The sequence below is a fragment of the Rousettus aegyptiacus genome, unplaced genomic scaffold, assembly GCF_014176215.1.
Source record: "Rousettus aegyptiacus isolate mRouAeg1 unplaced genomic scaffold, mRouAeg1.p scaffold_m13_p_13, whole genome shotgun sequence".
NCBI classification, from domain to species: Eukaryota; Metazoa; Chordata; class Mammalia; order Chiroptera; family Pteropodidae; genus Rousettus; species Rousettus aegyptiacus.
The window spans coordinates 29,143,175-29,170,946 of record NW_023416288.1 but is presented as its reverse complement, the minus strand read 5'-3'; the positions used below and the strand labels follow the sequence as shown (position 1 = coordinate 29,170,946).

The 27,772-nt window shown below is 32.5% G+C and overlaps 1 protein-coding gene across 21 annotated transcripts in view; it reads right to left on the bottom strand.

The window, feature by feature from the left end:
* HDAC9 (histone deacetylase 9) overlaps positions 1–27,772 on the bottom strand; it is an 824,368-nt gene that overhangs the window by 350,976 nt on the left and 445,620 nt on the right. For all 21 annotated transcript variants that reach the window (XM_016139429.2, XM_036231088.1, XM_016139430.2 and 18 more), the window contains one exon: positions 26,790–26,911. In XM_016139429.2, the coding sequence (XP_015994915.2) occupies positions 26,790–26,911 (122 nt within the window). The remainder of the gene's footprint in view (positions 1–26,789; positions 26,912–27,772) is intronic.

Sequence of the window (27,772 nt, the reverse complement as noted above, 5' to 3'; positions counted from 1 at the left end):
GTTTAAAAATTTGGATTCCAAGGCACATTAAGTGACAAGGCCCAGACTCACCATTTTACTAAGAGATTGGTGTATGTATGAGTGTCATTTTCATACATGCACACACACACACACAGACAGACATGGAAACTATCTTTGTAGAAGCAAACAGTTCTCTGACACAGACAGACCAGACTCAGATTTTAATGTTAACTTTTCATGAATTAACTGCAACCCTGGTTTAGTTGCTTGATTTCTGTGAATCATTTTACCTATTATAAAGCAGTAACAATGCCAACTAGGCATTGTGATGGAAGATTAAAGGGGTGGAGTAAAGTTCCTAACTCAACCGGCTGTCTGTCAAAAATCAAAAACAAAAACAAAAACAAAAAACAAAACAAGAGTTGTTCAATAGATAGATGTTGAATAGATGAATGTTTAATGCAGTCTACATATAAGATTAACAAAGTTATATTAAAATAAAACAAAACAAATAAAATAAAAAAGTAAGAAGAGGAATAGAAGGTTACAACTGATCTACTCCCTTTGCCTAGGGCAGTGTTATGTACAACAACAAAAATAACACTAGTCCTTTTCTGATCTTTTACTCAGTATATCTAAAATATTTTTTGATTAATAATTAGCTTTACTTTTTTAACTTGTCTGTTTATAATTTGTGTTCTATTTAGTTTTATATCTTAAGTACATCATTATTTACTGCGAATAGTTACCTACTGTGTGCATTTCATCTCTCTTTATTTTAATCTTAAATTATGAATATTCTTCACACCAACAACTTAAGACAAAAATGTAATACCACATCGTGGTGTATATAGAAATTCTTCATTTTTATTAGATATGATCATAAGGAGAAAAGCAATGTTTTCATTGAGTAATAGTTAAAATAACATTCTCAAGATTATCTATTATCAATCAAAATTAAGAACATTGTTATTGTATCTTTATATTAATGAATATTTGAGATTTTCAACAATTTCACTTGCAATACACATTTAGCCCTATAATCACAGGTGAAGGTCATGCCTCCAGCACAAGCCTCAGATCCCACTGTCTATTCTTACTTGCTCTACTAGATATGTTACTTCATCTACCTGGCCTCTCTCTCGTGAATTTCTCCTATTTCCTCACCCCCGCCACAGGGCTACTTTAGGAGCTGCCATATTCTAACACTGTCATTTGGAACCAAACACATATAATCTATCACTGATTCGCTCTATTATGAGCGAATATCCTTTATGAAGATTAGGTTTCCTGGAATAGTTCCTCCCCAAGTCACTTCTCTCTTTTAGGCTAGCACTGTAGTAATTCATGTCATGTGTGGACTCTTCAATCATATAATCATTACAGTTATGAAAAGACACATTGGGGACATAGTAAGTTATCTAATCTACTTGATCTAAAGATATAGGTTATTCTAATTTAAAAATTTCACAATTAGACAAAAGCTATGTATTTGCAAAATTAGCATTCAGAATAAAACAATAAATCTAACACAATTTACGGTTTTTCTTGGCTTGGAAATATGAATCTTTACTGTTATACGTCAGATTTTATATATTCTGCTATTAAGGAATAAAATTTATAATCTAACTCTTTCTAATTATAACCGTTTAATAATATGTAGTGCACGTGTAAAAGTTTTAAAACTAATTTCTTTGGGAACTTTAGCTTCTAATAACTAGCCACATTTATAGTAATATCTGAATGCAATTTTCTGGAGACATTATAGTACTATTCTTATTCAGTAATACTACTGTAAATATTTATCCAACTTCTTATTGAGAATATATCAATTATGTCTATTTGTTAAAAGAGATTATTCTTTTTCAGAAGCATATTGATAAATGTTACTAATGTTACTCAATTTACAGGGTGCTCTTCTGAAAATGTTTATTTAATAATAACATTTGTTGCTTTCTTCTGGTTATTTAAGTCATACACATTTGAAATGTTAAAATGTTTCTTTTGCATTTTGTATGTAAAAGTATTTAAAAATGATAAACATATAATACTTAGGATTATACCCTGTTTGTTCACTTATTAATGTATTTTGAGTCTTTTTCCAGGTACTACATATTCTTTTAAATGATTCCATTTATTCTGTTTTTTTTTTTTTTTTTTTTTTTTTTCACCAGCCTCAGATTCCTTCTGTGGAGTTGTCTATTCTTCCCTGCTATACTAGATATCTATTGCTTTACCCACCAAGTCTCTCGACTCTCCTGTATTTCTCCTTCTATCTAGATTCAATTTATGATGAATCTTTTCCTAAGCTGTAAATGAAGGAATGTACAAATTACTATCCAATGCTTTCCTTTTTTTAAAATATGAGGACAAATGGAGGAAATAATTGTTTTGTCAGAATTTTTATGATATTTAAAGTACAAATTACCATTTTTAACAGGTATTTTAACCAAACATTGAGATTCTGGACAGAAACAAATTGTAATAAGTGATGAAGTACTACATAGCTATAGCTGAAATGAAAACTTTCTATTTAGTTGGTTCCATTGTTTATTAAATTCAATTAAAAGCTGTTGATTAATAACATTTAGAACCAAGGTGAGAAGTTTCATGAAGACTGGGAATGTGTGGGAACCTGTCTAGTTATTTTTCCATTATTTATTTAGCCTACTACATGAAATAAACCCATTTGTTACTTCTTCAGTGAATGAGTCAATGATTGAGAAAGGGATGTATTAAGGTTGAGTTAACTACCTCAGAGATAGTCATTTTCTTTGAGGTATTCACAGTCTAGCAAGAATTAATACTATATTAACTGATCAATGCCACATGATAGGTATAAGCAGAGTGTTGTGGCTGTAAGGCAGAGATTCACTTGTTTTGAGGGGAAATTCTGGGGTCTGACTGACACTCTGACAAGCAAAGGTGGGAGGGAAGTGCAATTCTATGTAGAGAAAATCACCCTGTCCAAGGGAAGATGCTGGCAAATTCAAGAAATGGAGATTAAATATGTTAGCAGGGTGGAGAAGGAACAATGAATGGGAACTAAGGCTTCAAAGATCAATTTCAAGCAAAATTTAGCAAAATTATGCAATACTAACAGAGGTATTTCAATCTGCATCTTCAGACTCCCTCTATCTTCTGGCTTTCTTCTCCTTACATAGAGAGGCTCAGATTTTTCCCATTCAAATGAAAATATGCCCTCCTGAGATATAGATATTAGATGTTTGTGGCTACTGACTGCATTTATACATTAATTCACAGTTAAGTTTTGTTTTGTTTTTAAAGTAGCCTTATACTTGCCACCACCACTTCCTAACCTCAAATCACTGCAATATGGCTCTAACCCTCACTGTTTCCTGAAATTACTTTAGCACACATAGCACTCAGGACAGTATATGTAATAATTAATTGAATGCCTATTTTCAGTACCTAGCAACTATATACTCACAGTGGGTCTCAATGAACAGTTTGTTGAATGAATAAATGCATGCTTGCATATATCCATGCATGAATAAATACTTACATTAAAAGCCTGGGTTTCAAATGGTAAGAAGAGAACTAGCTGAACTTCAATTTTTCTAATTTCTAAGAATGTCTTGGTTTTGAATATATGGCAAGAAGTTGTCTATAGCAGATGTAGAATGGAGGAATTTCATTCTTCTGACAAGTATCAAAAAATACTATGTTTGGGAGTAAAGGAAATCCATATTTCACCAGTCTAGAATACCTTCATGTTTATTCCTTTATATGTTTTCATTTTTCAAATATTCAATATTTCATCTAAGATAATTTGGAAGATCAACATTTTGAAAATATACTAAATTTTTGAATGATCACTTTAATAAAACAAACTAGATTAGGAGCATGTTTGAATTTTCTTCGATTCAGTTTCTAAAATACATTTTTTAGCCTAAAGCCTAAGGGTTTATAATAATGTCTTACTTCTGAACTAGCATTTCACAACTTAAATAACGTGCTACTTTTAGGGGAGTCTGAATTTACAGATGTATTTCTGTTTTTATTTCCTAAAAATTCTCTTTAGTTCTAAAAATTTATACTTATAAATAAAAATTCAGAATTAATTACTCAAATCAATATCTCCTCTCAGTATTTAACTAATTCCCACCTATGCATGAACAAAATTACAGTGTGTATTTTATAGTTTTATCTGTCTTCTCTATTAGATGCACCTTTACATTTTAAAATGGAAATGTCATGAATAGTATTATTTGTGGGTATAAATCTTTTTAACATTGTTTCTACCCAGACACTTCACAGCAACATGTATAAACACAAGTGTGAACTGGTTTCATGACAGAGAGAGGACCATCTTAGTGGGTGAGATCTGCCTCGAGGTAACCCGGTATTTGTAGGGAATCATGCTGAGACAGTACACTCTTCATCTAGGAAATTAATATCTATCACCTGATAATTCTCTGCGTATCAGCATAAATCTAACCTTTATTGTAGTTATTTGTGCTCTTAGCATGAACCTGGTTACATTCAGAAGAGTCTGGAGTTGTTTCCAGTTTGGACTCACCACTATCTGGGTGATTTGGGTAATGCATTATTCTGTGTCTCAATTTTCTTGCCTGAAAATGTAGACAGTACTATCCTTTCTCTTGACTTTAAAGAGTTAAGAAGTATTTAATAGAATGATATGCCGAAAATAAAGTTGATCACTGTCTAATTTTAAATATAAAATTTACTTTCTTCAAATATATGACTTTCAACTTTTTTGTCTCTGACGTTTATCTGAAAATTTTCAGTTCATTCCAATAAAACTATAAAATTACTCTCTAGCTTGTCTCATTCGTTTTCTGTTTTCTTATTAGCCCAGTTTATAGCCATCTAAAAGCAGTCACTCAATTTCTTTCCTACGAAATATTATTACAGATTGTTTTAAAAAATTCTTTGATAATCTTCCTATATTTTAAATACCTAAAGAGATGTATATTATCTCCAATTTTATTCTATATATTTATTTATCCATGTAAGATAAATTCATTTGGTGCCTATTATGAGCTCTGGGGATACAATACCAAACAGCATGTAAATATCCTCAAGAATTTCTAAGTAAAGAATTTTAATTTTTATATAGACATATATGTATAGAGATATGTCTCAATATATTTGGACATATATATTTGGCATAAAGAATGTCATGAATATTTAGGGTAGCCTGGTGGGTGACAGGAAGGCATGAAGAAAAGCTTAAAAGAAGGGGAAGCATGTATCAGGTGAGCATTTAAAGATAAGAATAAATTATTGAAGCATACACTGTAGGAAGAGCAAGGGCTATGTAAAAAACCAGGCCTATGTGAGTTGAAACAGAATTATTCATGGAACTGCAACTTGTTTGGTATCCCTAGAGTAAAGGGATATGAACGGTGAAGTGAGAAAAATAAGGGAGAAAGTTAGAGAGGGAGGGTCGGAGGAAGTTCATGCATGCCATGAAAGGACTTCAGCCTTATACATGATAGAAGAGGTATTAAATAATTCTTAAATAGAAGGGTAGGAAGCCTACATACAAATTTTAAAAAGAAAGAGGGTTGACTGGACAAGGGTATAGTAGAATTAGAGAATAGTTAATAACTGGAATAGGGATTGCACTAAATGGGTACTGAACTACAACAGACGGCATGATAAAAAAAGAGGAGGTTTAAAAGCAAGCAATGACAGAACATCTGATGATGTGGGGGAGAACCATTAGTCCAATGTGGCTACAGATTTCTGGATTTATGTCACTATGTAGAAGGTGGTTCCATTAGTCTCTAAGTGGCTTTCTGGTCAACCTTGTCATGAACATATATTTATTTAAGCTTTAATTACTGCTACTTAGAACTGTTACCTGCTTCAATATATTTTAAGTCTTTAGGTGCTGCCACTAGTCTGTTTGGCCCTTCAAAGTCCCTCAGACACTTCTAGTTCCCATAAATGAACAGGACCAATGATAAAAAGTCAGTTGCCTTCTGGTCCTCCACCCAGCTCAACTGCCACCTTGCTTCTTATTCTTCTTCTCCTGTCTCCAACATTCCAAGTCATTTGGGCAGGTCTTGTTATTCATTTTCCTCTGCAAGTTTTGATTTTGTTAACTTTATGGTTTTGGAATGTTCTTGGTAATTAACTTCTGCTTCGATGGAATTAATAGCTTTATTATCTTTATCATAAATTTTCTTTAAAATACATCTTTATAAGGAAACACTATTATCTATTTGACTGACGTATAAAGCAATATTTTGCTTCTGGATTCATGAAGGTCACCCCAGAACCCTTCTTTAAATAGACCTTCAGTTAAACACCCTCTATATAGCCAACTTTCTCTGAATGATTGTCTGGATAAATAAACCTCAAACAAACTTCAAATAAAATGGTAAAGGGGCAGTAAGTCAAAGTGCCCTGTGATAAATACCATCCTAATAAAAACTCTAAGAAGTCGAGGTGGGCAGAATAATGCTCCCTGCCCAAAAATGTCTATGCTCTACTTCTCAGAATTTATGACTATTATTTTACATGATAAAATGGAAATTAAATTTGCAGATGGATTTAAGATTGCTAATCAGCTTATTTAAAGATAAAAAGGTTATCCTAGATTATTCTGGTGGGCCAAATATAATCACAAGGGTCCCTTAAAAATTTGGAAGAGAGGCATAAGAGTGAGTGTTAGAGTGACACAGTGTGAGAAAGACTCAACTAGTCTTTCGTGGTTTTGAAGATGGAATGGGGCCACGAGACAGAAAATTTGGGACGCCCCCAGAAACTGGAAAAAGCAAGGAAATGGAATTGCCCCTGGAGCCTTCAGAAAGGAACACAGTCTTGCTGACACCTCAATTTTAGCCCAGTGAGACTCATTTTGGATTCTGACCTCCAGTACAGTAAGATAATAAATATGTGTTAGTTTAAGCAATCAAGTTTGTGGTAATTTATTACAGGAGCCATAGGAGCCCAAATACAGCTGTCTAATGAATTCTAAGTTTGGCATTGCTTTGGACATCTGAATATTCTCCAGTACTGGTTCTGATGAGATCGTGTTTTACTGTGCTATGTTTATATTGTGTTATTTTTAGGTACATAAGTGGGATATTAAAGAAAACTATTACTGGTATATGCTCATCACTTAGCAAAAACACCAGGACAATAATTTACTTAAAATTGGTATTTACTACTTAAAAATAGTATTTACTATTTCTCAGATTTAATTTTCTATAAAAGATAAAGGTTTTATTAATTTCTTTGCTTATTTGTAAAAATATCCAAAGGAGAAAAATAAAGACAAAAATGTAGTTTTTGTCTTTAAAATTTTTCTGCTAAATTTCCATAATGGCGTAAGGTTAAGGGTCATTTAGCCCTAAAATGCTAAAGTACTTTGTATATATTAAATAGCCATAAGCAACCAGTTTCATAACTCACTCAAGTGGGACCATTTTATTTTTTTTAAAAAGTTTCCATATGAGATATTAAACTATTAAGCCAAATAAAAACTGTGTGATAAGGGCCATTTCTAAGAGCAATTTCCCTTTTTAGTGCAATGTAAGTAAAAGACGGGAAGAAATCAGTTTAAACCTCTAATTAGCCACTTTCAAAGTGCAGTTAATTAAAATATTTTTGCTTTTACATATGATGTTCTCCTACAACTTAATCAGCTAAATATAAAATGTCACCTTCCATCTGGTAAATCAATTTAACAGACATAATTGTGCCCCACCATAATTCAATGACACCAAGGAAAACCATTGAAATGCTATTTCCTTTTCTTTAGAAGAGAATTATGTACAATTTCAGCATGCTTTGCATTTCTAAAAGTTAAAGTCAATAGGGAGGCATCACTCTCCTTTACATAAGTTTCCCATGAGAAAATCAACAGCAAAGTATAAAAGCTTTTGCTGCTATTCATGAAAAACTCCATAATACCAAGTTGGCTTTAACCAGAACATATTATTTGGCAGCTAAAACCTTTAATTAGAGTTGAGGTTTGAACAGATTTTCACTGAATTTATATTCTACAGAGGCTCGAAGAACAACATTATTTTTCTAACCAGTTTATTCTATTTCAGGTGGTTTAAATGTACATGAGCTGAGGATGGAAAAAAAGAGAAGGTTGCTCATTCTCACTTGATTGGCTTTAATAATGATTTAACATTTCTGATTGAATACTAATAGCAGTTAGAAGAAGAGAAGAATGGGTCATTCAACAACTATTTACTAAGGACTTGCTCTGTACAAGGTTGTATACTTGATAGTATGGAAGAAAAATGTATCTACTTTAAAAAGAGAAAGAGCTGGTGAGGAAATGGTCTTAACCTGGTGATGGGCTGAACAAGAGGAAAGAGACAATGTTGGAGCCAAAGTGGAATCCAAAGAACAAACCTGCATGACTAGGGGAGAGGTAGAAGATGGGAGGGTCAACTTTTAAACCCTGTAAGTTAAAATCACTGCAGGACATCTTCGAAAGGTCAGCCTGGAGTCTACAAAAGGGTTTTACATTAGAGATACGGATTTAGACCATAAATAAAAGAACTTAAAAAAAATGAAGATGGTCCTGCTGAAACTGTTCTTTGTATGAATGAGAAAGTTGGGTTGAACCTTAATTCTATCAGGGCTACCTACCTACTGGTAAGAATGAATACAAACTAGAATTAAAGGCTTTAAGCTGGTAATGATTATTAAAATAGGGGAAAATCAAACAATAGACTAGCATGCAGAGAAGAGATAAATGAACTTTAGGAATTCCATGTTTCATGGGCTGAAGATGTAAAGGACACAATGGTGGAAATAAGGAGAGGAAGCAGATGAATGGAAGCGCAGTATATAAAGTTAAAATTTAAAGGAGGAAAAGTTGGTCACTGCGGTCAAAAGACATAAAAGATAAAGAAAAAGGAAATCTGAAAAAATCCATCCAATGACTTGGAATTTGTAAGTAATTGGCATCCTTTGAGAATACTGTTACATACAGAAGAGAAAAAAAGAGCTAAATCAGTTGATACACATTGCTATGACATCATAACCTACCAGAATAACTAATGAAAAATAGGTGTTTAATAAATATTCTGATGGAACAGGCTCAAATTTTGATATTAAAAGGATAAAAAAAACTAGAAAAATTTAAATAAATTTTATTTCTTTTTTATTTTATTGTTTTGTTTTGTTTCGTTTTAGGAGAGGGATGGATTTTTGAGTGTTGAAAACTTTATAGAAGGAGCTTGGTAAATGGAAGACCTAGGAGATCCTTGCATTAGGGGAATAATTGAGCAAAGTCTTTAAAAAAAAAAAAAACATTGAGCTCCTTGAAAGCAATGATGATCTCTACACCTTGGAGCTCTGTGTGCTCCAAGTGATCACAATTTCTGGCCCAGAATAAAAGTTTGCTCTGACTTCCCTTCCCTTCCATCTCATTCATGAAAATTGAATGGGGGCAGCTTTGAAAACTCTTTTTTGGGGACAGCTAAAATTAGAAGATTGCTATGAAACTTTGAAGATAATGACAAAACTTAAGAAGTGATCTTCCCAATATTTTTTCATCCTTTGCAGTCTTCATTCTGTGAAGTAGCAGAAAAGCAGACTATATTTAGTGTCAGAGAAAGATGTCTCATTGATCACCCACCTCGATCTCTAAATTTCTATTCAACTCTCACTGACCTTTAACTTCCTTCTAATTATAAATTAAGCATATACAACTTTTGTCGTATACATCTAATATAATTCCTACCAACAAATTTTAAAAATACTTCCTTCTAATTAACCTAAAGTTTCAAACTTTAACATACTGTTTTTTTTTTTTTAATTTAAAAGTTCACTAAACTAAACTTGCTGATTTTTATCCTTGACATTCTCCTCTTAGATTCTGTACTTTAAAAGAGAAAAGGAATCTAATAGTAATGGCCTTTCTTCATGTTGCAACTTCTCCACTCTCTTCTCTGATGGAATATTTCCCTGTGTTCTCATGTCATTCATCTCTAGGATTTACTCAGTAATACCTTTGGATTATATGACTTACACATTTTTCAATAAGTGAAAAAATATGTTTTCAATACCTAGCCTCGAAATATCTAAAATTTAATTTCTTTTTACCTTCTGTAACACAGAGCTCTTCATGATTGAACTCTCTACTTCCTTATCTTCTTTCCTACCCTAGAGTCCTCCCTGAGACTTCTCATTTCCTTAATCCTCTAAACATTCATATTCATATCCTACTTGCCCCCTCCACGTTTCACTTTGAAAGGGCTCCAAATCTCACACCTTACTGTTTTCAATGTATGTGACTCTAAGAAAACTCCTAATTTCAAACTTTCAATCTGTTTATCTTTAATTTTACTTCATATGTCTTGTTCTCACCTTCCAGCAAAATAATCAAAACACAATTCATCAACTTTTTTCTGAAGCTGGAAAGCATTACCTTCTGGAACATCTTCACATCAACTGGTTTTATCATTCTTTCCATCTCTAGTGAAATCTACAGTGCACTGCTAATACCCACACATTCTGACATCATAAAAATTGGAAATTAAAACTCTACCTCTGTTGTTTACTAACTGTGTGAACTTTGATACATTTCTAAACTCTTTCAATGTTAATTTTTACAAAACTAGTTAGCTAAGGTCTCTGTTTTCCATGCTCTTCTTTTGTTCGGACTGGTACGCAATAACCACGATATATCTTTCTAAAACTTTTATTATTTCGTGTTAATCTCACACATAAAAATTTATTGCACTGACTTCTTCCTCTACTTATACCAGACCTCAAGAGAAAGTATGTTTCTGCAAAAGTGGTCTCATATGGGCTTCCATGATCCAGCACTTCCCTCCCCAGCAAAAACTCTCACTACTGTCTAAAATATATCCTCCACCTTAAGATGCTTTTTATTATCTTGCCTTTTTTGCTTCTTTCTAATTTTTCACCTAAACATTGTTCAGGATGTATTGTGAAGCCATTCTCTCCCCTAGGGCTTCCCTCAATACTCCAGCCTTTGCTCTTAGTTTATAAAATTCTAAAGAACTTTAAAAATTTTAAAACATTATGGTCTTAGTTATATAATATTCTATATCCATATCATATCTTTTGGGGAATAAAATGCTTAATGATTAAAAAAAATCGAATGAATACCTAAACAAACATGCCTTCTATTTGTATTTATTGTGTTTTCACAAATAGACTAGTTATCTTGAAGCCAGAAAACTGGTTTAATGTATCATCTGAATCCAAAATAGCACAATAATGAGCAATAACAGGAACAGTGAAAACATTTCTGGAGATTTTTAAGTATAAATTTCATACTTTTACAAATTATAAAATCTTAAAGAAATTTGAAGATGCTCTCAAGAAATGTCATAAATTAAAGTGGGATTTTTTTTTTTAAATAAAGGTTTATTCAACCCATGATAGGTTAGGGTCCAGGGATATAGACATCTTTACATTCACTGCAGTTAGAGGTAGAAAGTGAAAAAAAATATATAGAATTGATAGCGCTTCTACCAGAAAATACGCTGCTGGAAATCTCTCCTGCAGAAGTAATAAGCAATTTGCACAAAGATGAATTTTATAATGTTTGCTGCAATATTATTTTAAATAGCAGATACTAGAAATATTATAAATGTCCAACATTAGAGGTCTGTAATTATAATGTAGCTGTATAATAAATTATTATTTACCCATTAAAATGACATTAGATATTAATACTTGATATGAATAGCTTAGTTTCTGACAGAGCAAAAAGAAAAATATAATGAATCACATTGTTGTAGTAAATAAGCATATTAATTCTTCAAGAAAGACAAACATCTTAGTAATAAACCCACAGGGTAGTTATATTATATGCATGTATATGTAATGGTAAAGAGAAACATAATGGATATGTCTTTAAGAAACATTTTTTAAAGCTGAAGAAATATTTCTTATGTTTTTTATTCTAACTATATTACAGAAGAATAACAGTATAATTTAAAAATAAAACAGATTCTGTATGGAATATTTAAGAACATATAAAGTATGTCTACTCGTTCTTATGTATCCACTAGCTTATTTATCTCTCTAAAAATTTTTAGCAGATTTAGAAAATAATACATTCTTATATAGTGATAAAAGTATCTTTATATTCACAGTTTCTCAGAATTCTGTCACTGATCTATATAGTAGCTTATACTTGTGGCAAACATATTTGGGAGAAATAATGAAATAATTTTTAACTTCTAAAATAGTTTAAGAAACATTAAATATTTACATGTCAAAAAATACATCAATTTGTGGTATTAACTAATTTGCTTTCGATGAAAATGTAGAAGCAGTTGGACTTATAAAGAATAATCCAAACCGATGTTAATTTCTAAAATATTTTGAACATTATTCATCATTGGACTGAAGTTAAATTATAAAGGGTACAATCTAAATTGTTATAAGTCACTACTTTTATTAGGATGGACCAACATGGTGCTTTAACATAGGCAAATTACCTTTTTCAATGATACTAGACACCACTTATTTATGCTATTTATGTGCAGTATAAATAAGGAATTGAAAGACCAGGTTCTGAAATAAAACAGTGTTTTCAAACCTGGCATTGCACTTGCTCCTCATATAAATAAAATGAGACTGAAGAAAATTACAAACCTCTCTTTGTTCCCTTGTCTATAAAACTAGTGAGAAATAATGAGATATATTTTGAGGGTTGTTGTATGCAGTCAATAAAATATATAGCAAGATGCTTAAAATAAAACCTATCCCACAGTGACCTATGTTATCTGTTACTACCAGATAAATATTACTGGCTGTTAACATTAATTCTCTTCAAATTATTACTTAATACACATATTTAGAATACATATTTAAATATTATTCTTGCCAGTGGTAATCTCAAAATACGTAGACTGCTCATTTATTCCTGACCAACTATCACAGCAAAGTAATTTGCTGCTTTCTTTTTTAAGTATTTTACTATAGAGCCATGAAGAGTCTAAAGAAAGAAAATGCCAGAATTGTGTAATGAATTACTTATTATGTTCCTCTTAATATTGTATTTTTTATTCTCAAAGTGTGATTTATATCACAAAGTTCTCAGTGCATTTCTCTGGCGAATATTCATTTCATAAACCTTGCATGACCATCACCTGTAATGTTTTGCAAAATGAGGAATGTGATATGAATATATTGTGTTGTAAAGGGCATTTTAAAATTAAATAAATAGAATGTATTGGGAAAGAAACTATTATACATGATAGCGGTATTACTAATTTTGATTTGTTTTTCAGATGTGTATATGTTCCACATTATACAGTAGTTGGTCATAAACAAAAAAACTCGAAAGACATTGATATATTACATAAAAATACTGAGATCTCCATTGTTGAGGACACAAAAATGAAATACAAATCCTGCCACTGACTAAATTTCATTATTATAGGGAGGCAGTGTTTACATGGGAATAACTATAGGTAGCACGTTAACGGAGCTGACCTGCAAAAGATTTCAACACCACTGCTTCAGGGCAGGGAAGGTAGAAGATTGGAAAAGCTTCATAAACTGTCCTGCTTTAATCTGAAGAATGAATAGGCAAATCAGATCTGCGGAGCCTACTGTGGAAATGCCCAGGGCATGTGTGAAAACCCACACAAAATTTCGAGTAAGAGAGTTAACAGAATCAGATCTGTTTTTTAGAAGGATGAATGCTAATCAGTTTTATTCTCAGTCCAACTCATTTGAGAACTGCTTTAAACACTCAAACTTTCAGGGTGGACAAGCGAGGCAGCCTCCCTCCCTCTAGTATTACTGATCTCTCTGTGACTGATTCAGGCTTGGTACATGACCCAAGCTGTTCAAGTGTGTTAGTCCTGGGAATTTATCAGAACTGTACTGAGGGGAAAGTGCTTGTTTTTGCTGTTCTTGTTAAGCGGTTAAGAGGTAAGTCCAGGGCTATACTTGGTTATCCTAGTCATCATTTGGAGAGAGCATTACTATATATAAAGTCCAGGATAGAAACGCATACTTCTAATAACAGCATATGAACACACTTAACTACTAGTATCTCAGCACTTGGACACTTGGAAAATTCAGTTAAATGAACCCCTCTAAATCCCTCCCTTTAAAAAAAAAAAAAACAAGCTAATTTGTATTGGTTTCTTGCTGCTTAAAAATTAAAAGAAATATAATTCTTCTCAGACATTTTATCTTCTTTGGGTGATTTAAATCAGAATGCTTTTAAGGCTATGTCCAATTTCAGAGAGAGGAGTTTTCTATGACTGATTAGTGATGCCTGCTTTGGGAATGGAATGTATTTGTAGCAACACTCTGGACAGGCCATATGTGCACCTGCTAAGTCTATACCTCTCTATCCCATATGATAGCCACCAGCTAGCTATGTGGATATTTAGATTAAATTAACTAAAAATTGTCAACAAAAATGTATGTCCTCAGGCACACTACCCACATTTTGTGTTCAATTTCAAGTGACTATATCTGCCTAGTGGCTGAATTGGATAGTGCAGATATACAACTTTTCATCATTACAGATAATTCTATTGGGCAGTGCAAGTCTATACTATTTTCAAAGAACCATATCTTTACAGCTATAGTAGACTAATAAATTCTATGCTACCAATTTAAAATTATATAATAAAATTAAAATAGATAATTCCAATTAAATATGCTGAAAACAAAACAAAAATTAATATCACAATGTCTTATCTGCATTCTTCAGGTGGTTTAAAACTTTGATTCGTTTAAGAATGTTTATAATCTGGAAAGGTGAAAAAAGAAACAAGGTGGGTCAAAGGTGGGTCAAATGCTAAATTATATTAACTTTCAATCAACCTTTTAAGAACCTACGACATGTGCCTCACTGTGAAGACAGTGAGCTCCTAACAGGCAAAAGTCCTTTTTCATTCATATTGATCTCTTTCATACCCACTAATAGTCCCAGCGCAAAGTGTGGTCAGAAAAGAAATGAAGATGTTACAAACACTGTCTTCAAGAACATTTTTGTCACCCATTTAAGAAGAACAAGATAAAAACAACAGTATGAAATATGACATTTAATAATTGACATAGGATTGCCAACTTTTATGAAAAATGACTTTCGAATTTATCTTGTGTATGCATAGGTAGTAAAGAATAGAGGAATCAGTACATATATTACAATTTAAAAAGCTCATAGGCAGACAGTTTTATAAAAGAGGAGATTGGTAGAAAGAAATAAAGATAACTGTTTATAGATAAATTAAAGCCACCTATTAAAAAAGTCTAGCATGCTGGTATAAACTGCTGTGTACTGCCTTAAAATCTAAGAAGGTTTCTGAGCAGATAATGGTTTCCCTAGCTATCTTTGTCATTGAGGACATGTTCATTTCAAAGTAACTCAGTGGGTGGCTGAAAATTTAAAGGAAATATAATTGCAAATATTCATCATTTGTTTTCTGTCATCTTTTAATTTATTTCATTAGATATGTCTATATATATATATGTACAGATATTTGCATGACATATTTTACCAGTGCTTCAAATTGTATAATTGTGAATATTACAAATTAGGAGTTATTTTTCAATCATTCTCATGATTAGACAACAGATGGCTAAATGCTTTTAAAGTCTTAATTATTATTTGTTGCCAATTTCTCATTTCCATCTTATCTAAAATGCCCTGCCCATTTCTAATTGAGCATTTTATGGGGAATGAAAATATGTCATTAGACTTTACTATATAGTTAATTAAAATGAATGAGATACAATTCTATAAAAGTGCCATCATTTCTTTCTTATTTATACATTCTTCAAATCATTAACATTTTCTTACCTTACTCTTCACGAAGTATGATGATATAGTTCCTTTTAGACTTATACACAATCTTAGGAACCATTAGATCCAAATCTTTCATTTAACTGAAATCTAAGATCCAAAATCATGAGGTGTTATATTCAAGCTCATATATTAATGACAGGTTTAAGACCACAACTCTAGACTTCTTTTGCCATTCCAATTCTTTTACAATTATATCATGTGGCTATTGTTAATAATTCCTACCATTAATGGCTCAACATTATTCTCAGTAACTCATACTAGTAATATGTATTGAGACTGTTATATATCAGGCATTGTTCTGGGTACTTTCATGGAGTATGTTTACTGCTTACAATAATCATAAAAGGCAAATATTTTCCTTACTTGACACTTGAAAAACATGAGATTCAAGAGAGTCTTGGAACTTGCCTGTGGGCACATAACTCTAAGTGGTAGCACTGTGTTGGAATTCTCGGTCAGATCTAATTCTAACTGCAAACCATAAGATTATTTCCAAGGCTTTGTCTCTCTAGGTTATATGAGCTTTTTCACACTAGTTTCCTCCACAAACAAATAACTTGAGTTAGATTTCCAAAGTTCTTAGAAGGCTGATTATCACACGTCTCAATTTATACTTGTTCTTAGCTCCAACTAGTTATATACGTTGCATACATGATCTGTAAGACCAGTTACTCATTTATCAAACTGTGAAACTTAAACTATTTTGTTACTTGATCCTAAGCTAACCATACCTAACTTTTGAATAAAAAAATTTAGAAACGTTACTTTCCATTATCTTTTTATAATTTTTAAATGAAAAACTGTATATTATTAAAGTTTGTGTTCTTTATCACAAGGCATCTTATTATACCAAACCATTTAATTCTCTAGTAAATACTACAATAATTTATCAGTTGTAACATGCACAATTATCTTATATACCAGGAAAATTCCAAAACCAGAACCATGTCTAGTTAAACTATGAAATATCCATTAGAGCCATTCACATTTCAGATGTTTGTTTAAAAAACACACATCTTAAAATCAATGAAATATGGTAGTTTAAAATAACTTTTTTACAATCTAAATATATAACAAATATATAACAAAAAGCCTTCCTTTACTAAGTAAATTATTTATGTAAAAAAGTCAAATACTATTTCAAAAAAGAGCTGAATTTTCTAATTTTTGGAATATTAAAAAAGGATTGATTTTTTTCACCTTATCAAATTTCAAGTGTTTAATATTATAAACAAAGTAAGAAACACAGGGGGGGGGGGGAAAGTTATTATTCTAAAGTCTTGCTTACATGGTAATTTATATGCTGTTCCAACCCAATATTTCATCAAATTTATTTTCAAAGTAGCAAAAATCAATGGAGTGTTGGTTCCCATTAGGGAAAAGAGAAAGATGACATATAAAAGAGGGCACAGAATAAAATGCCATAGAATGAATCATTAGGCAAAGCTTTCAGCACAAAGTATTACATTCCTTCCAAAATGTGATTTAAAATTATTTCAGTCATTCTCTTTCTGTCACAGTTTTTAGCATGGATTTGTTAGCCATGACCAAGCTGAGTAGAGAGAGAGTCAATTATTGATGTTAATCTTTTCAAAATGCTTATTATAATTAATTAATAGGCATTATATTGCTTAAATATGAATCTGTCACATTAAAACATTAAAATGTTGTGTTTTAATTTTTTAAAGACTATTTTACAGGTTTAAAAGTAAATGGCATCAATTCCATAAAGTAGAGGGCTTGAAAATCTATTCTCCCATTCTCACCACAAAAAGAAGCTGAGTAAATTAAAAAATCAAAACAATTTTCTTAGATCTATTGGATAATTGAGGTCTCAGAGCTAATCACCACTTCAAAATCTGGAGAGAGAGGGAAATACAGAAAATCAAAGCTGAAATCAGCTTATTGGAAACAGAGGCCACTGGAGTCAGTAACTCCTATGAACATTTAAATGTTAATTTTGATGAACTGTTGGAGGCTGAGTGCGGGCTAGCTTGAGAGTTGAAAACTCTAGGCGCCCAATCTCAAGGAGGACCCTACACATTCATGGGTTTTACTTACAGAAACTCAACCAGGTTCTCTCAATGAAGATCAGTAAAAACTCCTTCGCTATTTAAGTAAAGCTAGAAAGTAGGGATATAGCAGGGGAGAAAAGTAGCCATTTAGAAATTTTCTAAGGAGAAAAGTCACAATTTTAAAACATACCCAGAGCATTTCTCATTATAAAAACCTGGCCTACAAGAAAAAATATTTTACCAGATCTTTATCTGACCTGGATGGAAGGGCAGTTAGTCAACTGCAGCCTCTTCTAGCCTTCTTGTTTCACTTTAGAGGAAGATAAGAAGAAGCCAAGAAACAGTTGTGGATGTCAGAGACCTCAGACTCGTACCCACTAAAAAAATTAGATTTAATCATGAGATTATAGAACATTAACCCTCATGACATCTTACTACCACATCAACAGGGCTCCAGGATAATAATATGGATTACAACTGAGAGGGCTGCAAGATACACACTCTGTTTATGAAGATGTTCTTAGGAAAGTTCCAAGAAAATAGGGAAGAAACAAAACAAAACATTTTAAAGAACCTAAAGCCTCTGGCACTTCCCGCTACAGCAAATATTAAACATAGCTTAGTGCCAGGCACATTAACATAAAATCTCACACCAAAAGCCTAACTACTCAATTTCTATTTTCTAATATACCATGTCCAGCTTTCAACAAAAAATTACAAAACATATTAAAAGGCAAGAGAAAGCACAGTCTGAAGAGCATCAGACCAGTATCAGATAAGATGCAGATATGACAATGATTTTGGAAATATCAGATAGGGAAGTTAAAATAACTGTGAATAATATGTTAAGGGCTTTAATGGAAAAAGTTGACAACATGCAATAACATATGGGTGAACATAAGCTAAGAGATGGATACTCTAAGAAAAGATCAAAAGAAAATACTTGAAATCAAAAGCACAGAAATAAAGAATGCCTCTGATGGCTCATCACTGGATTAGAAATAGCTGAGGAAAGAAGCAATGACCTTAAAGACATGTCAACAGACACTTCCCAAGCTGAAAGGTAAAGAAAAAAAGAAGAAAATACCCCAGGACTCTTGGACAATTACAAAAGATATAATGTATGCATGCATAATGGGAATCCTAGAATAACAAGAAGATAAAGGAACATGAGAATATTTGAATAATGGCTGGAATCCACAGATACAGGGGTCTCGGAGAACATAAAGTAGTATAAATACCAAAAATTAAACATCTAACCATATTGTATTTGACTGCAGAAAACCAAAGATAAAGAGGATATCTTCAAGGAAAGCGGAGGATATTAGAAAGCAACTTGTCCATAGAGTAACAAGAATAATAATTATATCAAATTTCTTGTCAGAAACCATGCAAGAAGAGAGTATAATGAAGTGTTTAAAGTGTTACAAGAAAAATAAAAAAACAACGACCTAGAACTCTGTGTTCAGCAAAATTCTCCTTTAAATATAAAGTAGAAATAAAAATTTTATCAAACAAAAACTAAAGAAATTTGTTGCCAGACTTGCCTTGCAGGAAATATTAAAAGTTCTTTGGCAAGAAAAGGATAGAGATCAAAAAAGTCAGATCTATGTAATTGAAGGAATAAATAAAGGTAAAATACAATATTTTATTTCTCTTATTTTAATAGATCTAATAGATTTTTCAAAGTAATAATATTAACAATGTATTGGGTAATTTTAGCTTATTGAATGGTAAAATCAAAAATAGAAACATTTTTTAAAAATGAGAGAGAAGATTAGGAATACTCTGTTATAGGGTATCTATACCCGTAAAGCAGTATAATAGTATTTGAAACTGGATATAAATTAGCTGTAAATAGGCACTTCACCTCTAAGGAAACTACAAAAGAAAAGTTTTTAAGAGGTACATTGATATGTTAAGATGGCAGAGAACATGGAATCATACAACATGTTTACTGAAAACCAGAGAAGGCAGGAAAGAGGGCAAGATAAAAATTAACAAAGTATGAACAGTGATTAGAAAACAGTTACAAACATGGTAGTTATTAATTTAACTATATCAATAACCACTTTAAATATAAATGGTTTAATAAACCATTTAAAAGAAACTATCATAGTGGGTCAAAAAACAAACAAACAAACAAACAAAAACAGAATAAAACGAGGCTCAACTATATGTTGCCTATAAGAAAACAATTTTAAATATAAGGACACAGATAGATTGAAAGTAAATGAATGGAGAAAGATAGTCCATGCTAACACTAGGAATTTACAAATTAAAACCACGAGAAACCATTATATACCCATTAGAGTAGTTAAAATCCAAAACACTGAAATGAAAAATACCAAGTGCTGGTGAATATGTGGAACAACAGGAATTCGGATCCACTGCTGGCAAGTGTGAAACGAATGGTACAGCCACTCCGAGAGACAGTCTGGAAGTTTCTTATAAAACTAAACATGCTCTAACCATAAGATCCGGCTATCATATTCCTAAGTATCTGCCTAATACAATTGAGTTGAAAACCTATAACCACAGAAAAACCTACATGTGAATGTTCACAGCAGCTTTGTAACGGCTAAAACTTGTAAGGAACTAAGATGCCTTTCGATAGATAAATGGATAAACTGTGGTTCATCCGTACAATGCAATATTATTCAGAGATAAAAAGAAATGAGCTTTCAAGCCACAAAAGACATGGAGTAATCTTAAATGTATATTGCCAAGTGAAAAAAGTCAATCTGAAAAGGCTACATACTGAATGATTCCAACTATGTGACATTCTGCAGAAGACAAAACTATAGAGACGGTATAAATATCAGTGGTTACCAGGAGTTGGTCGAGGGAGGGATGAAGAGATGGAGTAAAGAGGATTTTTAGGGCGGTGAATCTATTCTGCATTATACTGTAATAGTGGATATGTGACAACATTATACATTTGTCAAAATCGATAGGACTTTACAACATGAAGAATAAACCTCAATGTAAACTATGGACTACGTTAATAATAATGTATTGACAGTGGTTCATTAACTATACAAAATGTACCACACTACTATGAAATGTTAATAAGAGCGGAGACTCTGGGGGAGAAGGGAGAGTAAAATGGTTATCCTCTACTATCTGCTCGATTTTTCTGTAAATCTAAAACTGCTGTAAAAATTAAAGTCCATTAATTTGAAAATGAAGTCAATGGCAAAATTAGAACTCAGTTTGGCCCTACTGAGCACAGAACATCAATTAAGAGTTCCTTCTACAGTAAATGACAGAAACAAGTCTGCTGCTCCTTGACACCATACTTGGCTCTGAAATCCCAGGATATGTTCCCTTCTTGATGTTAGCATTGCACATTGCACATAGCTTAAAATAAAAATGTTTTCACTTTCTCCTCAATTGACTTGTTTTACCAATAAATGTGAAAATATAAGACCTTAAAAAGACTTTTCAATAAAAGAAACAAATAATCCAATTAAAAATATGGGCAGAGGACCTGAACAGACACTTCTTCCAAGAAGACATATAAATAGCCAATAAATGTATAAAAAGATGCTCAACTTCGTTAGCTATTAGGAAAATGCAAATCGAAAGCACACAAGGATACCATCTCACATCTGTTAGAATAGCTGTTATCAACAGGACAAGTAATAACAAATCTTGGAGAGGATGCGGAGAAAAAGGAACCCTCATACACTGCTGGTAGGACTGCGCACTAGTACACTACTATGGAACACAGTATGGAGGTTCCTCAAAAAACTAAGAATTGATCTACCATATGATCCAGCAATCCCTCTACTAGGTATTTACCCCAAAGACTTGAAAACTTATATCTGAAAAGATATTTGCACAGTGATGTTCATAGTAGCATATTCACAGTGGCCAAGATATAGAAGCAACAGAAGTGTCCTACAATAGATGACTAGATAAAGAAGCTGTGGTACATATATACAATGGAATATTATTCAGCCATAAGAAGAAATGAAATACTGCCATGTGCAACAACATAGATGGACCTTGAGATAATCATGCTAAGTAAAATAAGCCAGAAAGAAAAACCACATGGTATCACTCATGTGTGGGATATAAAACTGAAAGCAACAAATGAACAGGACAAACAAACAGAGACTCATGGACATGGACAATGGACTAGTGGTTACTAGAGAGTGGTAGGGGAGGAGGAGGGGGAAGGTAGTTGAGGTAAAAGGGGTCAAATAAATATATGGTGACAGAAAGAAATCTAACTATGGGTCATGAATACACGATGCACATGTATATTGCACACCTGAAACTTACTGGATTTTGTTAACCAAGGTCAACATAAAAAAAAAAGACTTTACACAATAATAAGAGATTCTGTTTTAACCCAATAAAAATAAATTCAATCCCTTATCAACTAGAAACGTGAAGTTAAGATTACATGCCCTAAATCCTATGCATGACCCTCAGTGCAGTCCATGCATTATTTAATCAAATCCTCAAAATAATTGTATGAACTGAGTGCAATAATTCCCATTTTACAGATGAGGACAATGTGGTCTAAAGAGGTTATATAAATTTTCCAAGATTGAGGATCCAGATTTCAAAATGGTAGATGGATTTAAAGCCTGTGTTACTTTGCCACATTGCTTTTCGACTCTGGGAAAACTGGTGTAAATTTATTCACACAGAATATATTTCAATAATTCAAAGAAACAATGAAACTAAGAGTACTAAAATATATAAAAATGCTCTAGTTCTTGTCAATCTGCAATAAGAGTCTGAGTGAATATTTTCATAAGCAGAAGTGCTATTTTAGCGCTATCTGTGTAGAGATGTGTGTTTTCATGTCCATGTGTGTACATGTGTATTAAAAGAAAGACACAGAACTAGAGAGAGAAGAGAACAAAAGTTTAAAACATTTTTAAAAATCTTCTTGTATTGATTCTAGATTATAACAATTTGCAAAGGTCACCAAAGGACCACAATTTAACTTCTAACTGCTATACTGAGAGAGATTTATAAAGCTATATATCTCATCTCTGCCTTCTTTCCAATTTACTCAGTGTGGAAAATGACGTTGGCCTTCCAAAACCTCAACTTATGTTTGGACCCCTTCCATCTCCAAGTCTTATTCTAGCGTTGCTGACCATTAAAATGAATATTTCAGCGGAGCTGGAACATTCCTATTAGCCCAAGCCAAGCTTTATATGGCTTGTGCACTTTAAGAGGTTAATCTTGCCAGCCAGTTCACTTTGTTCAGAAGCATTAAATGGAAAGACTGCAACATTCAAAGAAAGGCAAAGTTCACTGGGTGAGACACCAATAATCTAATGGAGCATAAAAACTTCTAGAACTTTTTATCATAATATTTTATGAAACATGTGCACACAGTCACTGGAATAGAATCCAATTCAAATGGTTCTGAAAGTCAGTTCAAAGTCACCACATAGGCGCTATCTTCGTGAGAAGTATGTACTATTTCAAAAGTGTCTGGACATAGAAGCTTCCTTTCCCAATTTTATAGTTTATTATCGGTTTGGCAGCATACTATATTGGGGCAGGGGGTGGGGGTAATCACCTATTACATGATATAACTTGCAGCCAAACCATAAAGTCCAGTAAAATATTCTAAATTTCAGTATCAACAAATTCTTGTGTTAAAGAATAAAAGGAGCCACAGAATATAATTCTAAAAGAAGGGCTACTTCAAGTGTGGGCCAAAAATATAAAAATTAAGAACAATTATTTTATTCTCAACTTCACAACCAATTATGAAAGCCTTTGATACGCATCCTTGTGAAAGGAGCAAATGACTCTCAGTTCCTACATTTAAAAGTGATTTAGAAATGGGGCTGATTAGAACCAACTATTGGTATTTTTTCTGATGTTTCCAAAGTACTCAAATTCTATGAGCAACTATGATTCTCCTAAGGGGAAGGAAGTAAAGGTCCACTTTGCATGACAAAGGTCAGATTTCTGCAGGCAAATGAGACTTCTATGGTCCACTGTTCCTAGGTTGTCACTGTTCGGCTGGGTCCTAAGAGGTCAAGAGAGGTTCCAAATAGTGTTCACTGCTTACGGGAGACCCCTGGGGCCAGTTTTTAAGGTCATTAAGATTTTCTTACTCTAGTTCCAGCTTTATTCCCTTAAATCTTGCAAATACATACTGGCAACTCAGTACTGATGCAAGTTAAAAAGAAACTGAAAATATTTAGTATTCTATGCAGATCAAAAATAGAATCCACTTATTTAACAATTTCTTGTAAATCTAAGATTCAGTTCAATGAAATTCAAGTAGACTACAGAAGATGATAATCAGGCTCCAAGAGAAAAGCTCAACTATATTACAGCTATCCTGGTATTTACACTATATGATCAACACTGCTACCCTAGATTTCAATTAATATGACATAGATTTATGTGTAAATTATCTTAGTCTTCCCAATCATATATATATATATATATTTATAATGGTAATATTTTTGTTTACTTTCTTTTGTAATAACTATTGAGTCACTACAATACAACAAATGTTGAAGTAAAAATTATTATTTGACTCTACTTCAATGCTCTTCTATTTAGTGCAAATATATGTCTAAACTTTCTCATAGTGGATTGGAAAGACACAAGATGGATTATATTTATCAAAGTTGGAAGAGTTCTATTTGTAGATAATGAAGGGTATCTCTAAGTATTTTAGATAATGTGTGGAAAACATCTGTATTTAATTATAGCTTACATCTTTAGACAATAGGAATTGAATTAAGAAATATTTTAAAACCTCTATAGAGTTCTAAAAATATTAATAGTTGTTCAAGAATTTTATTGGTACAATGCTAGAAAATGTTTGGTTTTATAGATCAACAACCTAACACTTCATGAGTATCAGGTTTTCAATTCAAAGGGATGAAATTTAAAATACTGGGCAAATAGAGAAAAAAGAAAAGACAAAGGCTGTATCTTTTCATTATTATATATCCCATAGACACCGAAAAGGTCTTTCATATTAGTACAGATTTGAACACAATTCCATAACATATATCCTGAGCAGGATTTCACTTTGAATTTTATTATGGATTGAGACTTTCTACAAGAATACATTAACAGCTTGCTACTCATTCTTCACAGAGGAAAAATCCAAAGTTGTTCTCATGGAAACAGTGGGACACAAAGTATGGGTTTTTAGTATTTGTCCTACAGTATTGAAAAAATAAAACAAAAATGCAGATTTTTTTTCCTGCATGCTTACTGGTTCCAAATGCCACTTCTTGTCAAAGTCAGTGTCAGTTCTGCAGTCAGTTTTCAATCTCCCAGTGGTAAGAATATATTCAAAGGCTGTGTGCACAGCAGGGTAGAAGTCTTTCTCTGTGAATGTAACTATATCACTCATCAGTAACCTCCTGCCATAAGGAGACTTGTGTTTTCTTTCCTTTTAGTGACTCTGTGGGCTCTTGAATACCAGTCACTGCCCTGAGACCTGGGGCAATATTCACATAATCTCTGTCAATAGTTCCTACACATGCCATTAGTGCCACTAAATGTCAAGGCTGCAGATCAAAGACCGCACATTCTAAAACTCCTGTCCTTTATGGATCAATTTTCATAAACTATACTCCATGTTTTAGAAATACGTGGAGGCTCGCTCTTTGCTTTCTTCCTTTCATCCCAGAGAAGTTTATTTATATGAAAGGCAATATGATTTGTAGATAATAGTATGAAATTCTGATGCAATTCATAAAACTCATTCTTCCCTTTGTATACTGTTCTTGAAGTATTTTACTATACCTATCATCAGAGTAAAAATCTTTGGGCTATTAAAAGAAAAAGGCATGAATTGCTTGGGAATACTTGATCATCCTTCCTCAGTGCCTGGTACAACAGATGGTAGGTAATACATTCTTCTTCATGATTGATTATATTTTTAAATCTTCATTATGTTACAGGTGAATTATATACCAGAAAATAGTTTTGGCATGTGTTTTATAATCTATATCTATTTTAATTATTCAAAATTGCTTGGGAAAATGAATGTAATTATTTGACATCATTTTCTCTTGGTAGATTTCATATAGAAATTACATAGATCTATACTTCTTCAAGTAGACCTGAGTAAAATAAAATGGATCAAATTATCTTCTCTGAATAACTTTTCAGATCAATGTGTTTACAAAATTTTTTAAATTTCCAGCTTTCTCTAAAGAGCCATATTTGGAAAACATCGCAAGATTTTGAACGGAAAGTACACAAATGCTGTTTACGCTTATATCTTGCTAAGTCTAAATGTATTGACTATAGAAATAAGAGCATATAACACATAAAATGTGCACATTATCAGGGGGTTATAAAAGGAGAAGATGGGAAAACAAACGTAGGCCTTAGAGCCATAGGACTGCTCACTAAATTCCAAATAGAAGCTTCACTGTCCCAGTTCCCATAAGCAAATTTTAATATAATTACATGAGATTATTAGGTATAAAACTTCACTCTAAGTTCTCCTATAATCGGTAAGACATTAGGCAAGTCACTTACTTAGAAAATAGCTTTGGCCTTACGTTTTCACCACTTAAACAACTGAAATTTAAGGATTTTAAAATGTGTGAGAAATACTGTTTATTATTCTCATTTTTGTAGTAAATGATCGAAGCTCAATAGAAAATTGGATTAACAGTGAATATGATAGAAGTTCTTATTCATGGAAAAGATTTACATTTTCTGAGAAATCCAATTTCTTTTTCCTTAAATCTACTATTAACCGCTAATAAGATAATTGGTCTAAAATCCAAATATGATAAACTTTTAAATTAAAAAATATACTTGGATTATATATTGAATCGACTGATACAGAAATAGGTGTATATGTGTGTGTATGTGTCTCTGTGCATGCGTAAATGTGCCTGCACATACTATTTATTTATTCTGAGGACAGGGGTACAGAGACCATGATGGCCATGATCAAATCCTTTGATCATAGATCTGCTAGAGGCATGGCAAAATGAAACTACAGGTATGTTATGGGAGAATAAGTGGACTCTTCTGTTAAACTAGCTTACCAGTTTTTCGAAGGGGGAAATCATCCTTTGCATCTTGTGCTCCTGGTAATGTGTATTTGTAGGATGGAGATGTTCCACTCAGGGGTGGAGAGCTTTGATCCAATGATGTGTGGTGGGCAGCCCTACAAAAGAAAAAAAAGAGGGTCCACCATTTGCACTGGAGTTTTTATTGCACGTTGGTCAGCAATAATCAGTTGCACATGCTGTACACATGTCTCAGCTCTGTTTATGTTCTTCCATTTTAGTGTGTATAAACCACAGCCTCAAGTAACCAAGTTCACCTTAGCAGTATGTTATGGAATGATGCAGGACTTCCAAGAATGCCCACTATGTGTTTGGTCACACAGTCACATAGAAAGTTTGTTTTACTAAAAGAGAGAATTTACCAAGATCCTGAGTTTTGATAATCTGAGACTATTGTGTACTTTTTCTTAAGAGTCATGCTATTGAAAAAGTCGTCATCTGAATCCTTGTCTGTCAACAATGTAGAATAAACAAGGTAAAAGTAAACACAGAAGGACTTCGTTTTTAAAAAATTGTTAGATACCACATGAAAGTACATGTACACCAGCCTCAGGTGACTGTGATTTGAAAAAACAATTTTGATTTTTCAAAATGTTTTCTCTTTTTTACATAAATACAGTAAAGGAGATACAATTGCACTACTGAAGAATAGCTTACAGAATGGAACACAGACTAACCAATAGTTATAAATACCTATAATTATTACAGATGAAGAAAACAATGGCTAGGATATGGTATCACCACCAAGGTGATCATTCTACCAGTACTATTAATTTGAATCATACATTCTCAAGAATTATCTTGTTTAAGGATATTTCATCTAGCCATAACTGGAAAAAAGTATTACATTCGGATTCCATAAGTTAATGATTTATGGCTGTCTGGAGTTGGACCCTACTGAAGTTCAGTTTAGTACAAAAAAGGATTGCTAAGTAACATTTGAGAGTCATGATTAATAA